The 25,159-nt window shown below is 40.1% G+C and overlaps 1 protein-coding gene and 1 non-coding gene across 5 annotated transcripts in view; both read left to right on the forward strand.

Annotated features, from left to right (window-relative positions):
• The window catches only part of AHCYL2 (adenosylhomocysteinase like 2), a 183,727-nt gene that overhangs the window by 107,327 nt on the left and 51,241 nt on the right, over positions 1–25,159 (forward strand). The window contains exon 1 of one of the 4 annotated variants that reach the window (XM_043463695.1): positions 17,421–17,886. The exons of 2 other annotated variants lie outside the window; for them this stretch is intronic. In XM_043463695.1, coding sequence (XP_043319630.1) covers positions 17,830–17,886 — 57 coding nt within the window. In that variant the 5' untranslated portion in view covers positions 17,421–17,829. Of the gene's footprint in view, positions 1–17,420; positions 17,887–25,159 lie in introns of those variants that run through there. One more of the 4 variants, XM_043463697.1, reaches the window with a different exon arrangement.
• On the forward strand, positions 23,170–23,242 carry TRNAG-UCC. The gene has a single exon. It is a non-coding gene; the product is annotated as a tRNA-Gly (tRNA).

The following is a 25,159-nucleotide window of genomic DNA, read 5'->3' on the forward strand; positions in this document are numbered from 1 at the left end:
AAGACAGTGGCACTAAACTGTTAGTTGTCATTGTATTCTTCATTGCCATACACTTGTAATTTAAAAGTTTCTTTCTAGCTTCACTTAAAAATGTTCTTGAAGCAATTGAAGTTTTTATTTTATTAAATATCAACCTTAGAGTACAGTTCTCTCTCTCCCGTTTTTTTTTTTTTTTTTAATGAAATGGGAAGTATACCTAAAGCACTTCTGCTGCATGGTTGATGGTTGTCTTGAGGTAAAGCACTCATGTTTTTGAGTTGCAAGCTGAACTAGCTTTTTCTTCTTTTGTGGCATACCACTTTAGCTTGAAAGAACCAACTGACAGACAAACCATAGTTATTCAGACACTGGGTATTTTTTGGAAAATGAACAAAATGGATCTGTCACTTCAAGGACAATAGATTATTTGTTTCAATGATAACATTGAAGCTTTCAAGTGAAAATTAGAATTTCAGAAAATTCAAATCTGTTCCCATAAGCTTGACAGCTTCCAGTCAAGCTGCCTCCAGTGTAGACCTCTTACTTGAGCTCCAGATTCTCATATCTACTTACTGCTTTATATATCCATGTAAATGTTTCACAGATGTTCCGCTTAACCTGTCCACAGTGGACATTGATTTCTTCCATAAAACTTTATCTCTTTTACCCCACCCAAGTTTTTCTCATCTTGATAAGTCACCTTCAACCCAATTCAAACTAGAATTTGGAGTTATTCTTTATTTCTTTTTTCTCACCTCCTGCCTCTCCATTAGCAAGTCTTATGAGTTCTGCCTTTGAAATTACTTCAAGTCTGTCTGCTTTTCTTCATGTTTATTGCTATCAGCCTACTTCAGCTTACCAGTGTCTTTCATTTTACCTTCTACTTCAACTTTTTAATTACTCTCCCCTTCTTGCCTGTCCCTAATCCATTTTCTATACAACAGCAAATGTAAATATGAATTGGTTCATGTCATTATATTGCTTAAAATCCTTTAGTGACATCCAGTATACTTAGAATAAAATCTAAAATCTTTACCTTGGCTTATAAAACCCTTTGTGACTGGGCCTTTGCCTTTCTTTGCAACCTCATTCTTCCTATCATTCATGAAATTCATGCCGTACAGATTGTCTTTCTATTCCTTAAACATACCAAGGTCTCTCTTACAATTACTATTTGCTTCTGTTCGAAGAGCAAGCTTTCTCTCATCATTCTGGTCTTAGCTTAAGTGTTACCACCTATAAAAGGCCTTTCTTGACTATTCTGTTGAAGATAGTTTCTTCCTTTTATACTTTACTTTAGGCTGTTTCTCATTTCCTTTCACTTACCATAAATTTAACTGTTTCATCTATTTATTTTTTATCTCCCTTAGAAGTAAATGAATAATTTTAGATATGTTGAGTTGGATGTGCCTATGGGAGCATCAGACTAAATAGACCCAATAGGTCATTGTCCACACAGAACTAAAGCTCAGAGAGGTGTTAGAGTTTTAGAAGTTACCTGTACATTAAAAGTACATAAAGCCATGAATATGGATAAAAGAATGTTTTGAGTGAAGATCACAACAGAGATTAGAATCTTTAAGAACTCCTGCATTTAAAGGACCAGAAGTTCAAAAAAAAAAAAAAAAAAGCTACAAAGGAAACTGAGAAGGAAGTTATCTTAGAGATCAAAGAAAAGATAGGTATAATATTAGAAAAGCCAAGGGGAGAGTCTTTCAAGGAAAAGGTGTTAACAGTGTCACAATCATGTGAAGTAAAGTAAGCTGAAAAGTCTCATTAGGTTTAGCAACAGAAAGCTGTTGGGCACAGATAGTTTCAGTGGACTGGCAGGAGCCCACCTGTAGTAGATTGAGGAGTGAATAAAAAGTGAAAAATTGGGGGTATAGCAAGCATAGGAAGCAAGAAGTTTTGCTCTGAAATTAAGTACAGAGAGCAATAGCTAAAAGAAGACGAAAAATTTATTTATTTTGGGAACAGGAGAAACCTGAACATACTCTGTCCTGGTGGGAAGAAGTCAGTGGGGGGGTGAACATTGAAGAACCATGTGTGAGAGGGGTTAATTGACAGCAGTCCCTAAGAAGGTAACAGAGAACTTGATCCAGACGGTTAGAGGGATTAGATTGCTTGATTGATTGATTGATTTTTAGTTTCCAATCTTAGTTTCCTGACCAGCACCGAGGCAGTGAAAGCTCTGAGTCCGGACCACTGGACTGCCAGGGCAGTCCCTGGAGGGACTATATTTAGGTGGTATAATAGTCTACTCAGACTACCTTAACAAAATACCACCAACTGGGTGGCTTTCAACAACACAGTTATTTTCTCATGATTCTGGAGGCTGGAAGTCCAGGTTGGTTTCTGCTGAGGCCTCTCTTTCTGGTTTATAGATGGCTGCCTTCTCCCTCACATCACCATTCCTCCGTCTGCTATATAGAGAGAGTGCTTTCTAGTGTCTCTTCTTTTTAGAAGGACAATAATCCCATCCAAGCAAACCTGCCTTGGAATCAAGTGAACACACCAACATAGTCCAACCCCCTTATTTTCAGATTCTGTATTTGCAAATTTGCCTACTTGGTAAAATTTATTTGTAACCCCACCAAATCAATACTCATGGTCCTTTTAGTTGTCATTCATGTATACACACAGAGTGGCAAAAAATTTGAGTCACCTAACATGTATGTTCCCAGCTGAGGTCAAACAAGGCAATGCTCTGCCTCCTTATTCAAAGCTCTTGTGCTCTCATCCAGGTGTCCTTTACATGGTCTACCTAGTGCCACATTTTTGTACTTTTTTCTTGTTGAGTTCACTGTTTAAAATGTCTCCTAAATGTAGTGCTAAAGTGCCTGGTTGGGAAGATCCCCAGAGGAGGGCACAGCAACCCACTCTCGTATCCTTGCCTGGAGAATCCCATGAACAGAGGAGCCTGTGGGCTACAGTCCATGGGGTTGCAAAAAGTTCGACACAACGGAAGCAACTTAGCAAAGTGCTGTCTAGTGTTCCTAAGCACAAAAATGGCTGTGCTGTGCTTTATAGAGAGAAATGTATGTTAGATTAGCTTCATTTAGCCATGAGTTGTAGTGCTGTTGGCTGTGAGTTCAGTGTTCGTGAATCAACAATACATGTTAAATAATGTGTCTTTAAACGGAACATATAAAACAGGGTTATCTGTTGAACATTTGACAAAAATATGATGAAGAGACTCATGGAAGCCTATCCCTGTATTTTCCATAGGACCAGAGCTTCAGTGTTGGCTAAGTCAGTGTTCGTTGTGACTTTATTAGAATATTGTTGTTGTTCAGTTGCTAAGTTGTGTCTGACTCTTTGCGACCCCATGGACTGCAGCATACCAGGCTTTCCTGTTCTCCACTATCTTCTGGACTTTGCTCAAACTTGTGTCCATTGAGTCAGTGATGCTCTCCAACCATCTCATCCTTTGCCGCCCCCTTCTCCTCCTGCCTTCAATCTTTCCCAGCATCAGGATCTTTTCCAATGAGTCGGCTCTTCGCATCAGGTAGTCAAAGTATTGGAGCTTCAGCTTCACATCGGTCCTTACAATGAAGATTCAGGGTTGACCATGAATAGTGAGAATCTGCTATATTTTATATATTCTTTCCTTCAAAAACTTCAGAGTAGCTTAAAGACATTAGCCCAGTCATCAACACAACTTTTAAAAATTGCTGCTAGACAGTAATTTATTTGTTATATGGAGGATGTTGAGGGGGAGCAATCCACTTATTAGGTTTTCTTTAATGTTCAGATTCTAGGACAGTTTTTGTTTCTTGTAAGGAATCTCTTAAATATATTATATCTTGCTATTGGATGTAAAAAGAGCTGGTTCCTTATAGTTATGCTTGATTGATTTGCTTCGAAACTCATCAAAATATTTCCTGTTTGACTTTCATGGGGAAAGGTGAGAAGAGAAAGAATTTTGAAAGGCAATTAGAACTTTTTGACAGAAAATTGGCAGGTGAGGAAGAATAATTATAGTGGTTATTATCATAAACATAAAAGCAGTAGTGTTATAAGTTGCTGAGTGCATGGTATTTGAATGTACTGTGTTGAAAATGGCTTTCTATAGATACATTTTTATGTACATAATAGGAACACCTCTCTCCTTCAACTCTGCATCCAGGTCTTTGTCAACATCTTACTAGTTCTTGTTTTATGTAATTTCTCAAATTTGTATTCATTCACATAGTAGTAATCTGGAAATCCAGACTTTAACCATCTCAAGGTTGACCTTAAAGTTGTTCTCATTTCTTTCAGCCACATTCTCCCTTAAATGCATCTTACTTTAGCATATTTTTATCATGTCATTCTGCAGAGATATTACTGCCCTACTTAGAAACTTTCAGTGGCTGCTAGTTGTCTGTTTTTAAATTATTATAAACCAGTTGTCTTTGGGGTTTCCCAGGTGGTTCATGGCAGGTGGTTCACCTGCCATGCAGGAGATGCAGGTTTGATCCCTGGGTCAGAAAGATCACCTGGAGAAGGAAATGACTTTCCCAGACAAGCCTTCCTCCCTGGGAAATCCTGTGGATAGAGGAGCCTGCCAGGCTACAGTCCATTGGGTTGCAAAGAGTCAGACACAACTAAACAATTGTCTTTTAATGCTTCTCAGTTCTCCTACAGCCCTTCCTACCCACCTGCCTTTTTTTTTTTAATTTTGGCCATGCTGCAAGGCTAGCAGTATCTCCGTTCCCTGAACTTGGGCCATGGCAGTGAAAGCACGGAATCCTAACCACTAGACCAGCAGGTAACTCCCCCTTCCTACTTAACCTTAATTGATATTATGTCATAATTCATTGGGGGGAGGTAGGAAGAACCTTTTAGATGCGAATTCCCTCATTCTTACTACCTTCATCTGTATATTTGCTACATTTCTTCTTTTTTTCTTTCTGTAACACAGAAAGAAGTATTCCTAATCCTAACCAAACATAGCTTCCTCACTCATGCCCTGGATCCCATTCTCTCTTATTTTCTGAGACTTTTCTTCTTGATTTGCCCCCAAGGTTGTTAAACTTGGCAAAAAACAGCAACACAATGCACAGTTAAATTTGAAATTCGGATAACTACACAAACAGTTTTTAGTATAAGCGTGTCCCATGCAATATTTGGGACACATTTATGCTGAAAAATTATGTGTTGTGTATCTGAAATTCAAAAATAACTGGGTGTCCTAAATTTTATCTGACAACCCTATGTACCCCTCTCTTTATTTACACTTCTAAACACACACACATTCACATACATACACACAGATGCACACATTTTTATCTTCCACCCTCTATTTCTTTCAGAGTTCAGTCAAGATTTAGTAACCATCTTGTGAACAAAGGCATTCTCTCTCTCTCTCTCTCTCTCTCTCACACACACACACACACACACACACACACACACACACACACACACAAGTCCCTTTGGCTTATAATCCCTCTTCAGTTATTTCCATATCTCAGCCCAGTTTTTCAAAAGACTTGTCTGTTCAAACTGTTTCTGCTTCTTAACCTCTCAGTCATTCCTCAGTTTTCCCTAATCCTGTTTTACCCACATTACTCCCTCAAGTCATCAAAACTTCCATGTTGCCAAGTCCTACAAACTATTTTCAGCTGTCATCTTGTTAACCTTCTCAGCAGTATTTGCAATAGCTGACCACTCTTTCCTTCTTGAAGGAATTTCCTTTCTTGATTTCTTTGGATTTTTCCTCTTACTTTTCTGGTGGCTGCTTCTTAAATTTCAGTCGCTGGCTTTTCTTCTTCTTCTACCCTGCATGGTAGATCATGGATCAGGGCTCAGACTTGAATTCTGTTTGTTTGCTTTTTTTCTGCTCGCTAGGCAATTTTTACCCATTCCCAAGAATTTTTATATCTGTGTACATGGGATTTAAATTACAGAGATGGATGAAATCTTAACTCTTTTATTTCAGCCTAGGCTTTCCTCTAAGCTCCAGACTGTATTCAGTTGCTATTTTGATTGCATTAGCATATCTTATAGACTTTCAAACTTAACATGGTCAAAATTGAAGTCTTGCTATTCTTCCCACATCTATTTATCCCCTGTTCTTCCACATTTTAACCAGTGTCACCCCTATTTAACCAGTTGCTAAAGCAAGAAAAAGGATGGTCATTACTTTTTAAAAAATTACTTATTTGGCTGCATCAGGTCTTGGTTGTAGCATGCAGGAGTCCTTCATTGTAGTATATGGACTCTCTAATTGTGGCACGCAGGCTGAGTTGCTCCGTGTTATGTGAAATCTTAGTTCCATTGGCCAGGATTCAAATCTGCATCCCCTGCATTGCAAGGTGGATTCTTAACCACAGGACCACCAAGGAAGTCCCCACTGATGGTCATTCTTGACATCCTCCTTACCCTTCACATTGTCTGTTAACTAGGTGCAGCTGAGTCAACCACCAGGATACTTGTCCTAAATCCATTTACTGCTGTCATTGTTATTGAGGCTACCATCATCTATCATATGTTTTAATGACCTCCTAACTATTCTTCTCATTTCCATTCATGGTTGTTTAGGTTTTCTCTTTTTATGGAGCCATGGTGATCTTTTAAAAACATAAATCTCTAGTGGCTTCCTATTATTCTTTGAGTAAAATTAAAACTGTTCTGTGACCTGTAAACCCTACATGGTCAGTCAAGCCCTGTCTACCTCTCCAGTCCATTTAACCCTCTCTCTCATTGACAGTGTTCTTATACAAACAAGGATTTGGTAAAAATGGAATCCTATTCCCAAGCATTTTTTAAAATATTAGTCACTTTAATGTGCAGAAATTTAACATTTATGAAAATATTGTCAGACAAACTGAGCATTTATGACTGGTTAGTTGCAAATGAAATATTTAAGACCGAACAGCTAATCTCTCCCTCTCCCCCTTAAAATTTCAGAGCCCTTATGTGTTAATTTTCTGTAGCTTAAAATAATACAAGTGTATTTAATTATAATTCTTGGAGTCAGAAGTTCAACATTGGTCTCAGTGGACTAAAATAAAAATGTCAACAGGGCTGTATTCCATCTAGAGTAGAATCTACTTCCTTGCATTTTACAGCTTCTAGAAGCAGCCAGGATTCCTTGGCCCCTTCCTTCATCCTCAAAGCCAGCATTATAGCATCTTCAAATCTCTCTCTGGCTCTCATTCTTCTGCCTCCTTCTTCCAAATATAAGGAAGCTTTTGATTATATTGGGCTTTTGTTGTTTGGTCACTAAGTCCAACTCTTTGTGACCCTGTGGACCATAGCCCACCAGGCTCCTCTGTCCATGGGATTCACCAGGCAAGAGTATGTGGGTGGGTTGCCACGTCCTCTCTCCAGGGGATCTTCCCAACCCAGGACTGAACCCACGTCTCTCGTGCCTCCTGTATTGGCAGGCAGGTTCTTTACCACTAGCGCCCCCTGGGAAGCCCCTGTCTCAGTAAAACTGGGGAGGGGACTAAAAATTTAATAAAAAATGTTGAACTGATGTTTTGTTTTGAATCCAATCAATGGATAGCTTTATTTCAGGATTTAGCCAACTACTATTGTCAGGGTCATGAAAGACTGAGGAACTATCATAGATTGGAAGAGACTGTGGAGACAGGACAACTGAATGTGATGTGGATCCTGGAACTGAAAAAGGACATTTGGAGAACCTTTTGAAATCCAAATAAAGCCTGTAATTTGGTTAATAATATTGTACCAATGTTAACTCATTAATTTTGATAATTACAGTGGTTTTATCAGTTAACATTAGAGGAATGTGGGTGAAGTGTATATGGGAACTCTCGCACTGTTTTTACAAATTGTTTTTCTAAGTCCATAATTACTTCAAAACAAAAATTTTTTAAAAAGACAATGTAATGAGTGGAAGCCACAGTGTGAGATGTTTGCAAAGGACTCAGAATCAGAATCTGTAAATGACTTATACAGATTAATAAGGGAAATATCCACAATCCGTTAAAAAAAATAGGCAGAATACTTGAAACGCCTCTTCATATAAGAGGATATCCAAATGGCCAATAAGCATAAAGATATGCTTGGCAGTACGTGAGAGTTCCAGTTTCTCCAAGTTGGAACCCTTGTGCATTGCTGATGGGAATGTAAAATGATGCATTGTATAAATTGTATAAATATTGTATAAAATGCAATATTGTAGGTTCTAAAAAAATTAAACAGAAATTTCCGTATGCTTCATCAATTCTACTCCTGGGTGTATACCCAAAAGAGCTGAAAGTAGGGTCTCTTAACAGATATTTGTCCACCTGTGTTTGTAGCAGCAGTATTCACGATAACTCAAAGGTGCAAACAACCCAAATATCCATCAATGGGTGAATAATAGATAAACAAAATGTCTTGTGTACATACAATGGAATACTATTGAGCCCTACAAAGAATGAAATTCTGATACATGCTGCAATACAGATGGACTTTAAAAACATACTAAGTGAAATAAACCAGACAAAAGGACAGATACTGTATGATTTCCCTTATATGATATACCTACTCAGATTCTGAGAGAAAAAAGGTAGAATAGTGGTTACCAGGGGCTAGGGGAGAAGGGAAATGAGGAGTGCTTGTTTAATGGGTACAGAGTTTGGTTTGGGATAATGAAAAATTCCTCAGGATGGCTGATGGTGATGGGTGCTCAACAGTGTGATTGTACTTTCTGCCACTGAACTGTCCACTCTAAAATCTTATAAGATTTGCCATTTTACCACATGCGCAGATACATGCAGTGTCTCAGGCCTATATTCCTAATCAATGTACATGCAAAAAACCCTCAATAAAATACTAGCAAGTCAAATTTAACAAGACATTAAAAGGATCATACACCATGATCAGGTGAGATTATCCCAGAGATGCAAAGATGGTTCAGTATCTGCAAATCAATCAACATGATACCCCACACTAACAAAACGAAGGGATCATCTCATTAGATGCAGAAAAAGCATTTGGCAAGATTCAACATCCATTCATGATAAAAACTCTCAGTGAAATGGGTATAGCAGAAATGTAACTCAACAAAATAAAGGCCATAAAAAAATGTGCTCAGTTGTGGTCGTGATGGTAGTCCTGGTGATAAGATGCAGATGAAAAATCACAGAGTGACGCCATTACTTAGAATGCCTAAAATGTAGAAGATCGACAATACTAAGCATTGGCAAGGATATGAAGCAACTGGACGAATATCCTGCTGGTAGTAGTACAAATAGTACTGGTACTTTGGAAAGTTGCTTGATATTATCTATCTAGCTGAACATATGCATACCCTATAACCTGAGCAGTTCCTCTCCTACATACGTACCTGTGTCCTACAGAAATATTTTCATGTGAGTACCACATGACATACACAAGAATAATCACAGCAACATTATTTTTAAGGTCCCCAAACTGAAACCAACTTTCAACAGGAGAATGGATTCAATAAATTACAAATATTCATGCAATGGGGGTATTTTAGGCTTCCCTGGTGGCTCATTGGTAAAGAATCTGCCTGCAGTGCAGGAGACCAGGGTTCGATCTCTGGGTTGGGAAGATCCCCTGGAGAAGGAAATGCTTTCCACTCTAGTATTCTTGCCTGGAGAATTTCATGGACAGAGGAGCCTGGCAGGCTACAGTCCATGGGGTTGCAGAGTCAGACGTGACTGAGTGACTAACACTTTTTCACTTCACAAATAAATGAACTCCTGCTAAATCAACAGACTTAGATAACTCTTAGAAATATATTGAGCAGGAAAAAAACAGGCTATTAAGAGTGTATCTTTTATGGTATTTATATCAGGTTCAAATACAGGCAAAATTGATATGTGGTGATAGGAATCAGATTATCTTTAGGGAGGAGTGATGACTGAGAGGAGACAGGCAGAAGACTCTAGGGTGCTTCATGTTCTGTTTCCTTATCTGGATAGTGGTTACAGAGCTGTGTTGACTCTTGAAATTTTATCAAACTGTAACTTTTGACCTGTGTACTTTTTCTGTAGGTGTTATGCCTCAATTTAAAGTATCTTTAAAAAATAACGTAGTAAGAAAAAAATTTGTAAAAAAATAATATAGTGAGGGGTTTACATTTGACATTTATTTAATGGCATTGTGCTTCATTGTTTATCCTACACTCTTCCTACCCTTCCCCTACTTTCCGCTCTGTGAGAGAATTCAGAGCCCTAGGTTCACACCCCTGTCCGCTCTGATTCTCCTTGTTTTCATGTTTAAGAAGAAGCTTTCAAGTTTAAGCTCGACTTCTTTTTGAGGACAGTTTTAGCTCGAGCTGCTAACCACGCAGCAAACTGAACTCTGACCTAAGTGGAAGCCTAGAAGCTGTGTATAGAGGTTGAGGATTTAAGTCCACACTCCACTCCCAGATTCTAGAGGACTTAACAGGGAGTGGGAAAGACAGCATGCACCATTTAGTGTAGGTAGTCTCTGAATTGCTTAATTGTAACAGTGACTGGATTAGTCAGCGGTGAGAAGATACATTTTGGAGTACTTAGGCATAATTTTGTTATGATGTTGTTTATGGCTTTGTCCGTTCTTACACCTGCATCCCTTTTCCTTCCTGTTACCCTTCAGATGACTGTCATATGTTTTATTCATCTGGGGCTTTACTCTAAGCTAGCCATTCTTTGAGTAAGTTCATTTAAAAAAAAAAAAATCAGCACATATTCATTGGTATTTGCTATGTGCTTGAAATACAGAAATGAGACACATAATCTCTTCCCTCAAATTATAGTTCTAGTGTGGAATTAGATAAAGGTTTAGTTATAGTATCAGCACTGATATGTGCTGTAATCGAGATCAGTTTGGGTGATTACTCAATAACTCATAGAATTGATTCTTTTTTTTATTTTATTTTTTTATGGTCATGTCACACAGTTTGTGGAATCTTAATTCCCCAACCAGGGATTGAACCCAGGCCCCCGACAGTGAGAGTAGAGAGTCCTAACCACTGACCACCAGGGAATTCCTTAGAATTGATTCTTAACCTAGACCTGGAGCTGGTAATACGTGCTGAAGGAAGTTAGAGTGTGTGTGTTCAGAGTAGGGATCAGTGGAATTCAGAGAGCTGAGGGCTGAGGCTCAGGGATTTGCAGCGGCTGAGTCATGAAGGGTCTTGTGTGTCATGCTAAGGAGTTTGGATTGTATTTGGAAGATAGTGGGGAGCTATTGAGGCATTATGAATGAGGAAGTTATGTGATCAGACTTTAAAATAATTGTGCTGATGATAATCATGGATGACACTGTTACAGGAATGGAGTTACCTAGGCCCTGTTGTGTAGTCCCAGCAGTGTTGGCATCATCTGAGAACTGTTAAAAATGTAGAAGCTTGGGACCTATTCCAAACAGACTAAATCAGAATTGGCATTTTTAACGAGATCTCCGGACAATTTGTAGGCACGTTCAAGTTTAAGAAGCACTGATTTAGATGGATAGGATGATGGTCAGGCTTTAGACAGCTGATGTGAAGGCAACAGGACAGATTGCAAGAGAGAATGTGGAGAACATGTTCTTCTTTCTATGTGGAATTGCACTCACCCTCCCCACCAAATGCACGCCAGGTACCCCTCCTCATCCATTACCTTTCAGCTTAAACAGAGCTTCTCTGATGTGACACTCCCAGTAGGCATAATTGGTACCCTTGCCATATTCTCCCATAACAATTTTACTTTATCCCTTGTCACACTTTATTTTTGGTAATTATTTAATTGCCTGTCTCTCTCCTGTACCATGAAGGCAGGGACTGTCTTTCTATGCTGCCTGGTGCATGACAGGCACCCAGTAAATACTTGTGGTTCCATTTTATACACAGTGGTTTACTGTGTATAAGAAGAAAATATGTATTTGAGTGTGTTGGGGGAATGTACGTGTTATATTTATTAATAATAATAGTAAATGTTAAATAGCACTGATGAGTTCCACCTAGGCACTGTTCTAGGTGTTTTATATATGTTAATTTATTTGATATTATCAGCAATCCTATAAGGAGAGATTCTTAATGTCCCCATTTTAAAGATGAGAAAACAGAGGCACAAGGAATATAAGTAATATGCCTAAGGTTACACAGTTGGTAACTGATAAATCAAGATTCAAATTCACCTGGTACTACTGTGCTGTGCCTGGTTTTGGACAAAATAGTTCCCTGGCACTATGCTGAGTGCTGTGTATTATATGTACTGCATGCATCTGTGCTAAATCGCTTCAGTCATGTTCTTTGCGACCCTGTGGACCATGGCCCACGAGGCTCCTCTGTCCATGGGATTCTCCAGGCACAAATACTGGAGTGGGAAGCTGCCACATCCTCCTCCAGGGGAATCTTCCCGACCCAGGGATTGAACCCATGTCTCTTATAGCTCCAGCATTGGCAGGTGGCTTCTTTACCACTGACGTCACCTGGGGAGCCCCTTACATGTATTATTTAATCTATATAACATAAATGTGCAGATGATGCCACTTACGGCAGAAAGTGAAGAAGAACTAAAGAGTCTTTGATGAAAGTGAAAGAGTAGAGTGAAAAATTTGGCTTAAAACTCAACATTCAGAAAACTAAGATCATGGCATCTGGTCCCATCACTTCATGGCAAATACATGGGGAAACAGTGGCTGACTTTATTTTGGGGGGCTCCAAAATCACTGCAGGTAGTGACTACAGCCATGAAATTAAAAGACGCTTGCTCCTTGGAAGAAAAGTTATGACCAACCTAGACAGTATGTTAAAAAGCAGAGATATTACTTTGCCAACAAAGGTCCATCTAGTCAAAGCTATGGTTTTTCCAGTGGTCATGTGTGGATATGAGAGTTGGACTATAAAGCTGAGCGCCGAAGAATTGATGCTTTTGAACTGTGGTATTGGAGAAGACTCTTTGAGAGTCCCTTGGACTGCAAGGAGATCCAACCAGTCCATCCTAAAGGAAATCAGTCCTGAATATTCATTGGAAGGACTGATGCTGAAGCTGAAACTGCAATACTTTGGCCACCTGATGAGAAGAACTAACTCAATGGAAAAGACCCTGATGCTGGGAAAGATTGAAGGGAGGAGGAGAAGGGGACGACAGAGGATGAGATGGTTGGATGGCATCACGGACTCAATGGACATGAGTTTGAGTTAACTCTGGGAGTGGGTGGTGAACAAGGAGGCCTAGCATGCTTCAGTCCATGGGGGTCGCAAAGAGTCGGACATGACTGAATGACTGAACTGAACTGAACATCAGTGTGAGGAGAGTTTTATTACCTGTTTATAGATGAGGAAGCAAAGGCTCAAAAAGTTATACAGGTTACCAAAGATAGATACACTGCTTGTAAGTAGTGGAGCTAGTGTTTAAACCCAAGGGTTGATAGAGGGTGAGACGGTTGGATAGCATCACTGACTCAATGGACATGGGTTTGAGTAAACTCTGGGAGATAGTGAAGGACTGGGAAGCCTGGCGTACTGCAGTCTATGGAGTCGTAAAAGTCAGATATGACTTAGCGACTGAACAACAACAACAATCCAACTCTTAAAGCCTGTGGTCTTTAAGACCACGTCTGGAATATTATAAATATTATAAATAAATGTTTATAATAATATATAAATATATTTATATTTAATATTTATTTATATTATAACATTATATATAAATATATAAATAAATACTATAAATAAATATTATAAATAAATAACATTTAAGTTGGGGGTGTGAGGACTTAACAACTCCAGTTGCTCAGGTTTCATGGGCATTTCAAGTTTGAAGGGGCAAAGGAGATTTAAAGTCTAGCAATTTCAGCCAACCTCATAACTGACCAGATGGAACTTTGGACTCTGATGGTTAGGAACCTTAGCATCTACAATAAACTATAACTTAGGTGACTAAGGAGTAGTTATTGCTTTTTCTTATGACCTTGAGAAACCAGATGGATTAGAAATACTGAATGTCAGAACTGGAGGAACCAGCTGTCACCTTCCACAGTGCCCTCTTACCCACCTCCCTCTTATTTTGTAATAAGGAAGCTGAAGAAGAGAGTGCTTTAGGTGACTTGCCAAAACCTAATAAAACTATTAGTGATAAGCCAGGAATAGAGGACAGGGTCAGATTCCTGTATTCTTTGCCCTGTGCCTTATGATTCTCTGGGCTTCAGATTTATTGTCCCCTGTCTAAAACTCTTCTGCCATCGTAGTTACTTCTTCACCATATTGTAGTTACTTCTGGTTCTTTAGGACTTTGGGCCCTGGACATATTAACTTTTTGTCCTTTCCTCTCCAGCCTCAAGCATATACTCTCTCCCGCAAGTTGTCTGATTCATTTCATGATGATACTAGTGTCAAGGTAGGAACACCACTGGCACATAGAACTTCAGGTTGATTTTCTTCTTAGAGTGAAAATGAGATTCCTTTGAGCTGTTCAGACAGTCAGTTTCTGCAAAACTTGAAGGCCATAGGAGCAGGTACAGTTTGTGTATCCTTTTGAAGTTGCAAACTCCTAAATGTTAAGGCTGGTTATTATAGATAATCACGTGCAGGAGTCTCACTCCTGCTCTAGCTATAGGTATATCTTTTAAGGAACCTTGTAGTAAAATTAAATTAGAATGAAAACAACTTTATAACTATTCATAGTACTTAAACCTATACCCTGTGCCTTATACAGTCCCACTCAGTTAATAAACTTTCAGTTCTCAATTGTAATAGGTACTGTTTTATTTTTGTTTCAGAGTCATTACAGAAAGAAAGTAATAAGTATAAGGTATAAGAAGGTTGCAGTTTTCAAATGAAGTCTATTTTAGTTAAAAAGTTACACTAAAAGAATGGTCTTCCTTTTAATCCACTTTATCAAATCTGACCCTCTGATCACAGATGGCCTTATCAGAACTGAAACCCTGCCCTCAGACCATGTCTTCGTTTCACTGACTTTCTTTATCTTGCTGTTGTTCATCGCTTTGCTCCACAGCCCCTCCGTGACCTCAGCTTCCTGTACGTCCACCCTTGCTATTTTCTCTTCTTACTGCATCTGCTCTCCACCTGCCTTGTGATGGCTAATCCTTTGGCACCTCTGCATTCACCTGGCCCGGTGGTCCCCTTCTGTTTCCAATTGCCTTTTTGTCTAGTCTGGACCTCCAGGTCAGTCATTTGAATTCTGCCCTTTCTGGCGTCTCTTCCCTAGAAGTTTCCTTCCTCTCCTTCATTCTGTATCTAAAGGAACATTCTCCTAACCAGGAAAGACCCTAAAGGGCAATGAACCTATAATCCTAATCACAATATTATGACTGTCAGCTTCAGAGAAATTATCTCTGCAGTGAGACTTAACACTGTAAAGAGTCCCTGGTTCTTAAAGGGGACCAAATGAAATCTGTGGTACTCTCATTGGATAATATACTTTAGGAATTAATTAAGACGGTAAAATAGAAGGGACTTACCAAGTGACACAGTGGTAAAGAATCCACCTGCCAGTGCTAGAGACATAAGAGATGCAGATTTGATCCCTGGGTTGGGAAGATCCCCTGGAGGAGGGCCTGGCAACCCACTCCAGTATTCTTGCCTGGAGAATCCCATGGACAGGGGAACCTGGTGGGTTACAGTCCATAGGGTCCCAGAGTCGGACATGACTGAGTACACACACAAAAAAGGTTAGGTTACCTTTTTTCTAGTTTTGTCTTATTTCCAAATTTCTGAAGTGTGTAGGGAGGAGGGAACTGGTATGGGGACATAAGGAGGAAGCAGCTTCTGAGGTCCTAAAGACTACTGTGTTGGCATCCTATTTCAGAAACCAGACCTGTGAATAAAAAACAGCATTGAATAGGGGCTTAGAGGCGGCACTAATCTTTTTTAAAAATTGAAATATAGGGCATTCCCTGGTGGTTCAACGGCTAGAGCTCCTGCTCTCACTGCCAAGGGCCCTAGTCAGGGAACTAAGATCTCACAAGTCACGTGGTGTGGCAAAAAAAAAAGAAGTGTAGTTGATTTACAATATTATATTAGTTTCAGGTGTACAACATAGTGATTCAATATTTTTATAGATTATACTCCACTGAAAGTTATTTTACAGTATTGGCTATATTCCTGTATGTGCGGTGTATGTATGCTCAGTCCTGTCCAATTTGTGAGACCCCGTGGACTGTAGCCTGCCAGACTCCTCTGTCCATGGGATTTCCCAGGCAAGAATACTGGAGTGGGTTGCAATTTTCTTCTCCAGGGGATCTTCCTGATCCAGGGATCAAACCCACATCTCCTGCAGCTCCTGTATTGGCGGGTAGATTCTTTAGCACTAGCACCACCTGGGAAGTTCCTGTGGCGGTTCAATTCAGTTCAGTCGGTCAGTCGTGTCCAACTCTTTGTGACCCCCTAACTGCAGCACGCTAGGCCTCCCTGTTCGTCACCAACTCCTGGAGTTCACTGAAACTTATGTCTATTGAGTTGGTGATGCCATCCAACCATCTCATCCTCTGACATCCCCTTCTCCTCCTGCCCTCAATCTTTCCCAGCATCAGGGTCTTTTCAAATGAGTCAGCTCTTCGCATCACATGACCAAAGGATTGGAGTTTCATCTTCAACATCAGTCCTTCTAATGAACACCCAGGACTGATCTCCTTTAGGATGGACTGGTTGGATCTCCTTGCAGTCCAAGGGACTCTCAAGAGTCTTCTCCAACACCACAGTTCGAAAGCATCAATTCTTCAGTGCTCAGCTTTCTTTACAGTCCACTTCTCACATCCATACACGACTACTGGAAAAACCATAGCCTTGACTAGACAGGCCTTTGATGACGAAGTAATGTCTCTGTTTTTTAATATTCTGTCTAGGTTGGTCATAACTTTCCTTCCAAGGAGTAAGTGTCTTTTAATTTCATGGCTGCAATCACCATCTGCAGTGATTTTGGAGCCGAAAAAAATAAAGTCAGCCACTGTTTTCCACTGTTTCCCCATCTATTTGCCACGAAGTGATGGGACTGGTTACCAGTGAGGAAAGAGAAAGAGGGGTAGGGGATTTGGAGGCATAAACTCCTGTGCATAAAATAAAGAGAGAGCACTAGTCTGACTTGGAAGTGCTGGTTTCCCCTAAACCTACCTACTCTGTGGTAGCTCCTAACTAGCCTCAGGGAAGCAGCTAGTTTATAGTGGGCATCTTTCTCTCTATAGCTGAAGGCCCTTAGACTTCCATGTGCATAGCCCAGCAAGCCAGCAGAGGGAGCTGTGGTCCTAGAACTTTCTTTAGTGCTTCTAAGTTTTGATTTTGCCAGAGATCCTCTCCAGCTCCCTTTGAATCTCCTCTGCAGTAAGAATTTAACTTGAGATATGCCTGGGTTTGGTGCCAGACCCCTGGTGTGAGCAGATGGGGAGCTTCTGCATAACTGTTTAAACTTGAAAGCCATAAGGAACTCGATTTCAAGGAAACGCCTGTTTACCGTGCAGATCCAAATCAAGCAACTCTCCAGAAATGGGTGTGCCTTCTTGACCTCGATCCTTATTGATCTTGGTATCAGCACCTCCAGTGACGCATCCTGAGGGGCGGGAGAAAGTTAACAAGTGCCTTATACACAGGGAAAAAGAGGAAGCCTGACTGCTGCTGCAGAAAGTCCCCACTGGGGAAAAGGGGATACTGTTTGGGTAGCATTAAATAGTGAGTGCTCCATGGAAAGTTCAGTGCCTGGGTGTAGAACCTTGTATCGGCTCTGATTTTGAATCAGAAGCAGAAGGTTTGCAGCTGGCCAGTCAAGGGGCTTGTCAGGCAGTTGACTAATGATCTTGATTTTAATAGGAAGCCTTTTAAAGGAGATGCAGCTTCTGCTAGATACTGTGAACTCCTGAATCACTAGATTTGGCTCTGCTTTTTGGACACTCAGAAAACTCGGGCATTTCCAAGCCAGCTTTCCCTTTTGCTTCAGGACATAGATTACCCAAGCCTGCACTATGGAGAAGGGGGACGGTAATGAGGGCGCCTCAGCTTTTCACATGCCTGAGTGGATGGTGAGTTCTTTGGTCACTTTGCTTTTTCCTCTGTTTCTTGATAATGACAAGAATAGGGATCATTGTGAGAAGTCCCTCCCAAGAGCCGTGATTGGGAAAACAGTTATTACTGTAATTTCTGATTAATTCCTGGGGTCACTCCTGCTGCTTTCTTTCCTTTTTCTTTTTTTTTTTTTTTAATTATTTTTAAATTATGAGTGAGCTGGAAGGGCCTATTGCCTGGTTGTCTAGACTGGACTGGAGCTTCCCACTGCTCCTGGTGTACTGCATGGATTGTGTTACACTGTGATTGCTTTGCATTCTGTTTACAAGCAGATGCTTAGTTTATTTCTCATGGGGGTAAAGAAAAAGAATAGAGAAGGGGGGAAAAACAAAAACAACTTGTGGAAATGGTGTGCTCTCTTTCTCTTTCAAGTCTGAAAAGATTTAAGTAATTTATCCCCTATCTGCCTAGTTTTCTCCTGCCAGTCAAAACATTTCCCCAAGTATTCTTCTATGTGTCTTTCTAAAAGGCAGGAATTATAAAACTGTCTTTTTAAATTAATTTATTTTTTGGCTGTGCTGTATGGCACGTGGGATCTTAGTTCCCCAGCCAGGGATTGAACCCATGCCCCCTGCAGTGGATGCACGGAGTCCAACAACTGGACTGCTGGGAAGTCCCAAATAGCTCTTTTGGTACTATTTCTTAAAATACTTTATGTGCTTGATGAGTGTTTTTAATGAGTTATTTGTTGATAAGAACCAGCACATAAAACCTAGTATTTTCGATCCAACTTTAGTTTTTGATATAAAAATAGCAACCACCCTTATGTTCCTAACTGCTTTCTTCCAGGTTTAGCCTGATTTCTTACAGTCTATATACCAGTTTGTGGTTTATATGTGTGTGTGTGTGTCTGTGTCTGTGTGTGCATGTGTATAAAATATGTATGCGTGCATGCTAAGTTGCTTCAGTCATATCCAACTCTTTGCAACCTCGTGGATTGTAGCCCACCAGGCTCCACTGTCCGTGGGATTCTCCAGGCAAGAATACTGGAGTGGATTACCATGCCCTCCTCCAGGGAATCTTCCTGACCCAGGAATCAAACCCACGTCTCTTGCATCTCCTGCATTGGCAGGTGGATTCTTTACCACTAGCAACACCTGGGAAGCCCCATAAAATATTTATAATGTATATATATTTCCCTATTGGAAACTGCTTAGACTATATACAACACATTCCAAGTTCTTTTCACTGTTTATGGAATTATGGACTTAGAGAAGTGATCACCAATAATGAGTCTGAGTATATAGTAGACCTAACAGAGGCCCAACTGATGAGCCCAGATTTCTGTTCGTGTACCAACTATTATTATTTCTGTTAGGGTTATTTCTGTTGTTATTCTTAGTGTTGTTCCAGAACCTTGTACTCAGTTTTAAAACATTTGATCTGAAGAAATCCTACCCATCCACAAGCTTATTTCAAATAGTATAGTGTTTTAGAATAATGGGAAAAAATTCAAATAATAATTCTAGTTGGATTTATTTATAAATATTTATTTTTATTTATTTGGCTACTCTGGGTCTTTAGTTGTGCCATGTGGGATCTAGTTCCCTGTGCAGGGATTGAACCCAGGCCCTCTGCATTGGGAGCACAGAGTCCTAGCCACTGGACTGCCAGGGAAGTCCCTCTAGTTGGATTTTTAATTTTTGAAATTCCAGCCATTCACTGATACCAAGAAGGGGAAATAGAAATTCTGGTTTTCTTAAGTGAGAGCACACATGAAGATATTAACCTTTGTTACGTCTATAAGAGAATGTTACAGAAGAATGTCACAGAACACTAGTATGTCAACTCAGTCAACACAAGTTTTATAGTAACTCTTATTCTCATAAATAATACACCTCGCTGTCTTACCTGCCAAGCACATCTTCTCAAGAGGAGCTCGTACTGGACTTTTACCTACTCACCTTCTCATTATTTACCTGAACAGGATAACTGTCCTAAAGGAGTTAGTGTGACTACTGCTCAAGAGATATGACCTAAGACTTCTCAGCTTTTAGAAAATATTCTTTAATAAAGCACAGCTCTGCTTTGTTTTCAACATGGCACCTCTTTTATTTAGCAATTTCCTGGCCTCTCTCTCTCAAAACTCAGGAAAATATCTTCGATCAGTAGATTTTTCTTTTAGCAATGATGAGACAAAGTAGGGAGGGGCTTGGCCTCAAATAACTCAGTTTTATTCTCTGAATTATTCCCTTGCCAGAGATTAACCTCTTGAGGCTTGCTTTCAGATATCATATAAGCTGTTCATTTCAGACCTGGTCTCGAAGTGCTGCTTTAGGTTGCCCCCAGTATCCACTTAGCCACCAAAATGAGCCACTGAGCATTCTCTAGCATACTACCTATAGATTTCCAGACCTTACCTATGACATGTTAGAGTACCTTTTAATCCCCAAGAGGAAACCCTGGTGCCAGTTCTCACATTGGGTCAAAATTTCGATCAAAGAAAGCTTTTAACAAATGACTCATGTTCCAGTTTACATATTAACGTAATGAACTTTCCGCTGAGAAAAGCTGTCCTTGCCCCCGAAGGAAATACGACAAGGCTTTCAAACTTTCTTTCAGGGGGAAAATTTAGCAGAAAAGGTGGATTATAATGCCTCCCTTCTTGTAAATGATCTGTAGCAAAAAGGGACTGGCATATCCTTCAGAAGATAGGATTCAAGACCACAGACAGTAGCTGACAGTACTCACATCTCTGACTCCTAGCAGGGAAATAAGCCAGGACGAAATCTGAAGAACAGTCTTGAAACTTGACAAGGAGACCTTCGAGTTACTATTCCATCAGTCACTGGAAAACTTCTGCTAGAGCCTCTGCTCCCCAGCTATTTTCATATAGCTTGTTCAGGCAGTTTTACTGCTAAAATATTAGGAAACTCATCCTTTTAAAGATTGTCCTTATTAATATATTTTCACTTCCCCTGAGAAAATTTTAGTCCCTAGTGGTAGGTGAAAATACCTCCTCTCTTATGAGCATGGAGATCAGCAATAACCTTTTTTTAAGTTTCTACATCTTAATATTTCCTCCTCCCACTTAAGCTCTTTGTAGTACCTAGTACTTTTCCATAGGAAATCTGATTCACTTTCTTGATTGAGTACCCAGCCAGCTGGTTACCTGATTTTCTTTTGGCTAGAAGTAATCCCTTTTATAGTTGAGGAATTTGTTCCAGCAGCTCATTTGACTTGGAAGGGAGCAATGTCTCTAAGAACGCTTGAACCATATCTACTTGGAAGTGGGACGAAAACCTTTAAGGTATCTGCTAAATGGTAGTAGAGGTAGTTGCACTATAACGCTGGATCAGAATTGACACTTAAAGCAGAGACCCACTTGAGAAACTGATGAAAACTATGGACCCACTCCCCAGGAAAATAGACACACAAACTTTTCACATTCTGTTTTAGAGCATCTGGACATCCATGGACTCTAGGTGAAGAACTTTGGACCTAAAAAAATAGAAATGTTAATATATTATATTTGTGTACCAGTATGTCACCTCCAAAATCTTTTCACATACATTATTTTATTTTCTCAGCACACACTTGAGACAGACAAAGTAGGTATTATTGTTCTTATTTTACAAATCAGGGTTATGGATGTTCAGTACTGGAAATGTTAAGAAATGGAGATACAGAGAGAGAACCACTGATCACCATTCTTTGTAGTACTACTTTATGTATTTGAAAAGGAATTAATTTGTTTCTCTTGATGTGCTCCTCTGTAGGGTAAATAGATCTTCTATCCTCCCCATGAGTCCTGATTTTTTTGTTAATGCATTAATCATCTATTCTTAGCCTTAAATTGTGGAAAGCAGAATTAGATCCAGTTCTCTTTATATCCTATGTTGTGTATAAAGAAAGGATCACCTCATTCCTTTCTCTGATCTTTGAAATAACTTTTTTTGCCTATGAATATGCTCCATGGTTACAGCCATGGGTAGGATAACACGGTTGGTTAAGGAGAGAGTTAAGAATTACAGTGACTTTAATCATGCTTGGAGTGTTCCAGCCATGGTTCTTAAAGTGTGGTCCCCAGGCCAGTAGCATCAGCATCACCTGGAAACTTGTTAGGAATGCAAAATCTTGGGCTCCACCCAGATTCACTGAATCAGAAGCTCTGGAGCAGGGCCTAGCAATGTGTTTTAATAAACCCACTAGGTGATTTTGATGTATCTAAAATTTGAGGATTACTTTGGTAGATAAACTTGTTAAGTGGTAAGGCTTTTCCTGTCAGTAATCTAAAATGTCTTCCAGTTGTCTTTGGTGTAGATCTGCAGTTCCCTTTGCTCAGGCCCAGAAACTTAAGGCCTTAGACCAGGAGTTCCTTTTCATCTGAGTGAGGAACCAGCTGAGTATACTAGGGTGCATATCCTTGGTTAAGAGGAGCAGATTAGAGACTCATCAAGCAAGCAGAAATATACTGGTGTGTCTCATTTCCTGAAATTGTGAATAAGAGATCAAGATTGTCATGGATGACAGTGAATAGCTGTATTTGAGTTCAGTTAATTTCCATTCAATTTTTGGTAGTGACATTGGACAAATTTGCTAATTAAAAGGCTGCTAGATTTCAGATTCTTATAAGATTTAGCCATTTCAGAACTGTGGTTTGATCAGAGCCTCAAGATAATCTAGAATGATATCCTTTCTGAAACCTAATCCAATAAGAAAGTAAATTTAAGGAGTAATTTTAAATTAAATAAGTTTAAGATAAATTAGGGCTTCCATGGTGGCTCAGCTGATAAAGAATCTGCCTGCAATGTGAGAGTCGTGGGTTCGATCCCAGGGTTGGAAAGATCCCCTGGAGGAGGGCATGGCAACCCACTCCATTATTGTTGCCTGGAGGGTCCCCATGGACAGAGGAGCCTGGCGGACTACAGTCCATGGATTTGCAGAGTCGGACACGACTGACGACTAAGCAAAGCACAGCAAGATAAGTTAAGAGGAATGAGGTGGGGCTGAGCACACCCTGAATTAGGACCAGGGAAGTTTTTGATCTTCAATGTCATAAGGTTTGGTGTCGTAGAAAGAGCTTCGGCTCTGACATAAACACAGGCTCGCTTTCTAGTCCCACTTGCTTGCTGTGAGACTTCAGGTAAATCATTTGTTCTCTCAGTGCCTTTGTGTTTTCCTAATTTGTCAATGGGGATAATGATGCCAATTTTTTTTTTTTTTTTTTTTTTTTTTTTTATGATGCCAATTTTTTAAGACTATCATACTGATTAATAGAAATAACAGATCCAGGGACTTCCCTGGTGGTTCAGTGGCTAAGACTCTGTGCTTCCAATGCAGGGGGCCCGGGTTCAAACCCTGGTCAGGGAACAAGATCCCATGTGCTGTAACTAAGACCTCATGCAGTCAAATAAATAAATAAATATTTAAAAAAAAAAAAAAAGAAATAACAGATCCACAGGCCTGTGCATAGTAGGCCCTTAATTAATATTAATTCCCCTCCCCTTATTCTGTTCTTCCAGGGACCTTTTCTCTCAAACTAAAGATTATCCTAAAAAAAAGAATCTATCATTTTATGTTCTTTCTTGTGCTCAGCGAGCACTCATATTTTTTAAATCACATCTGGAATTTTGTGAAAGAGAAAACGTTAGTAGCTCAGTCACATCCAACTCTCTGGGACCCCATGGACTGTAGCCCACCAGGCTACTCTGTCCATGGAACTCTCCAGGCAAGAATGCTGGAGTGGTGTAGTTAGGAAGTTTAAAATGGTATAACTACAAAGAATGTGAACAGTTCCAAATAATTTCCAAAGCTATCATCTTAACAGCATCTATATGGAAGACCTCTGGAGAAGGAAATGGCAATCCACTCCAGTATTTTTACCTGGAGAATTCCATGGACAGAGGAGCCTGGCGGACTGCAGTCCATGGGGTTGTAAAGAGTCAGTCGTGACTGAGCAACTAACACTTTCACTTTCATCTGGAAGACATTGGGGGAATACAGAAATGATTCACAACTGAGGCCTGGTTCAGAGGACTTGTCTTCTAATGGGGAGATCAATATGTATTAGATCACCATCTGTTATGAAAACCAGAGGAAATGAGCAGAAAATGAATTAAACTAGACGTGGAAGGCTCTTTGACTTCTGCTGGGATCTAACTAACCCAATCAGATTCCCTCACTCCTGGTCTGTGCAGTGATGATTTTCTGTGGCATTGTCGATATGACACTTCCAATGGTCACATTCCAATGATGAACCTCTCCTCCATTTGCTGACACATCTGGTGGCACGCAGATATCAACATCACTAACCCCCTTTCTTAATCTTCTATTCTAATTCAAAAATAAATTACCGGTTCTCTCTAGGGTCAATCTCCCATATCTTGGAGATGAGCTATGATATTAAATTACTGAAAATAACAAGCAGATAAACAAATAAACTGAAATGGTCTCTGGAGAAATGCATGGTACATTATTGTTTATTAGATAGATAGTCAATGGTTTGTTCTCCTACCCTTCTCATCTGGTCCATCTGCCTTCCCAGGACTATACCTCTCCAGCTCCTCTCCACCGGTCACTCATATGCATTAGCCCATAGCATCTTTTCATGACTAATTGGGAGTCGCTTTTGTGCACGATTATGCTTTATATCGTCTGTGGAATATTTTTATGAATTGTAAAGTTATCGGATTTATTGTGGCATAAAAGTCTCCACCGGAGAAGGCAGTGGCACCCCACTCCAGTACTCTTGCCTGGAAAATCCCATGGACGGAGGAGCCTGGTAGGCTGCAGTCCATGGGGTCACGAAGAGTCAGACATGACTGAGCAACTTCACTTTCACTTTTCACTTTTATGCATTGGAGAAGGAAATGGCAACCCACTCCAGTGTTCTTGCCTGGAGAATCCCAGGGACGGGGGAGCCTGGTGGGCTGCCGTCTGTGGGGTCGCACAGAGTCGGACACGACTGAAGTGACTTAGCAGCAGCAGCAGCAAAAGTCACCACAAACTGACTCTTGTATTTTCTTCAATTACATGCCCACCACTTCTAACTCCCTGTTTACGTGTACTTGGTTCTTTGTCATCCTGGGCTCCTGGCAGTTCCCTGTTCCCTCTGCTCTGTTTATATCGCTCTCTGACCTAGAAGGGCCACCCCTTCATTTGACTATTTGATATGTAACAAGGTCGCTATGACCCTGGGGGCTCCGAGGAAATAGGAAATTCCCTATTGTAGTTGCACCTTCCATGAAACAGTTTTTGAAAAAGACAAGCAGATCACTGGACACTTAA

The sequence above is a fragment of the Cervus canadensis genome, chromosome 3, assembly GCF_019320065.1.
Source record: "Cervus canadensis isolate Bull #8, Minnesota chromosome 3, ASM1932006v1, whole genome shotgun sequence".
NCBI classification, from domain to species: domain Eukaryota; kingdom Metazoa; phylum Chordata; class Mammalia; order Artiodactyla; family Cervidae; genus Cervus; species Cervus canadensis.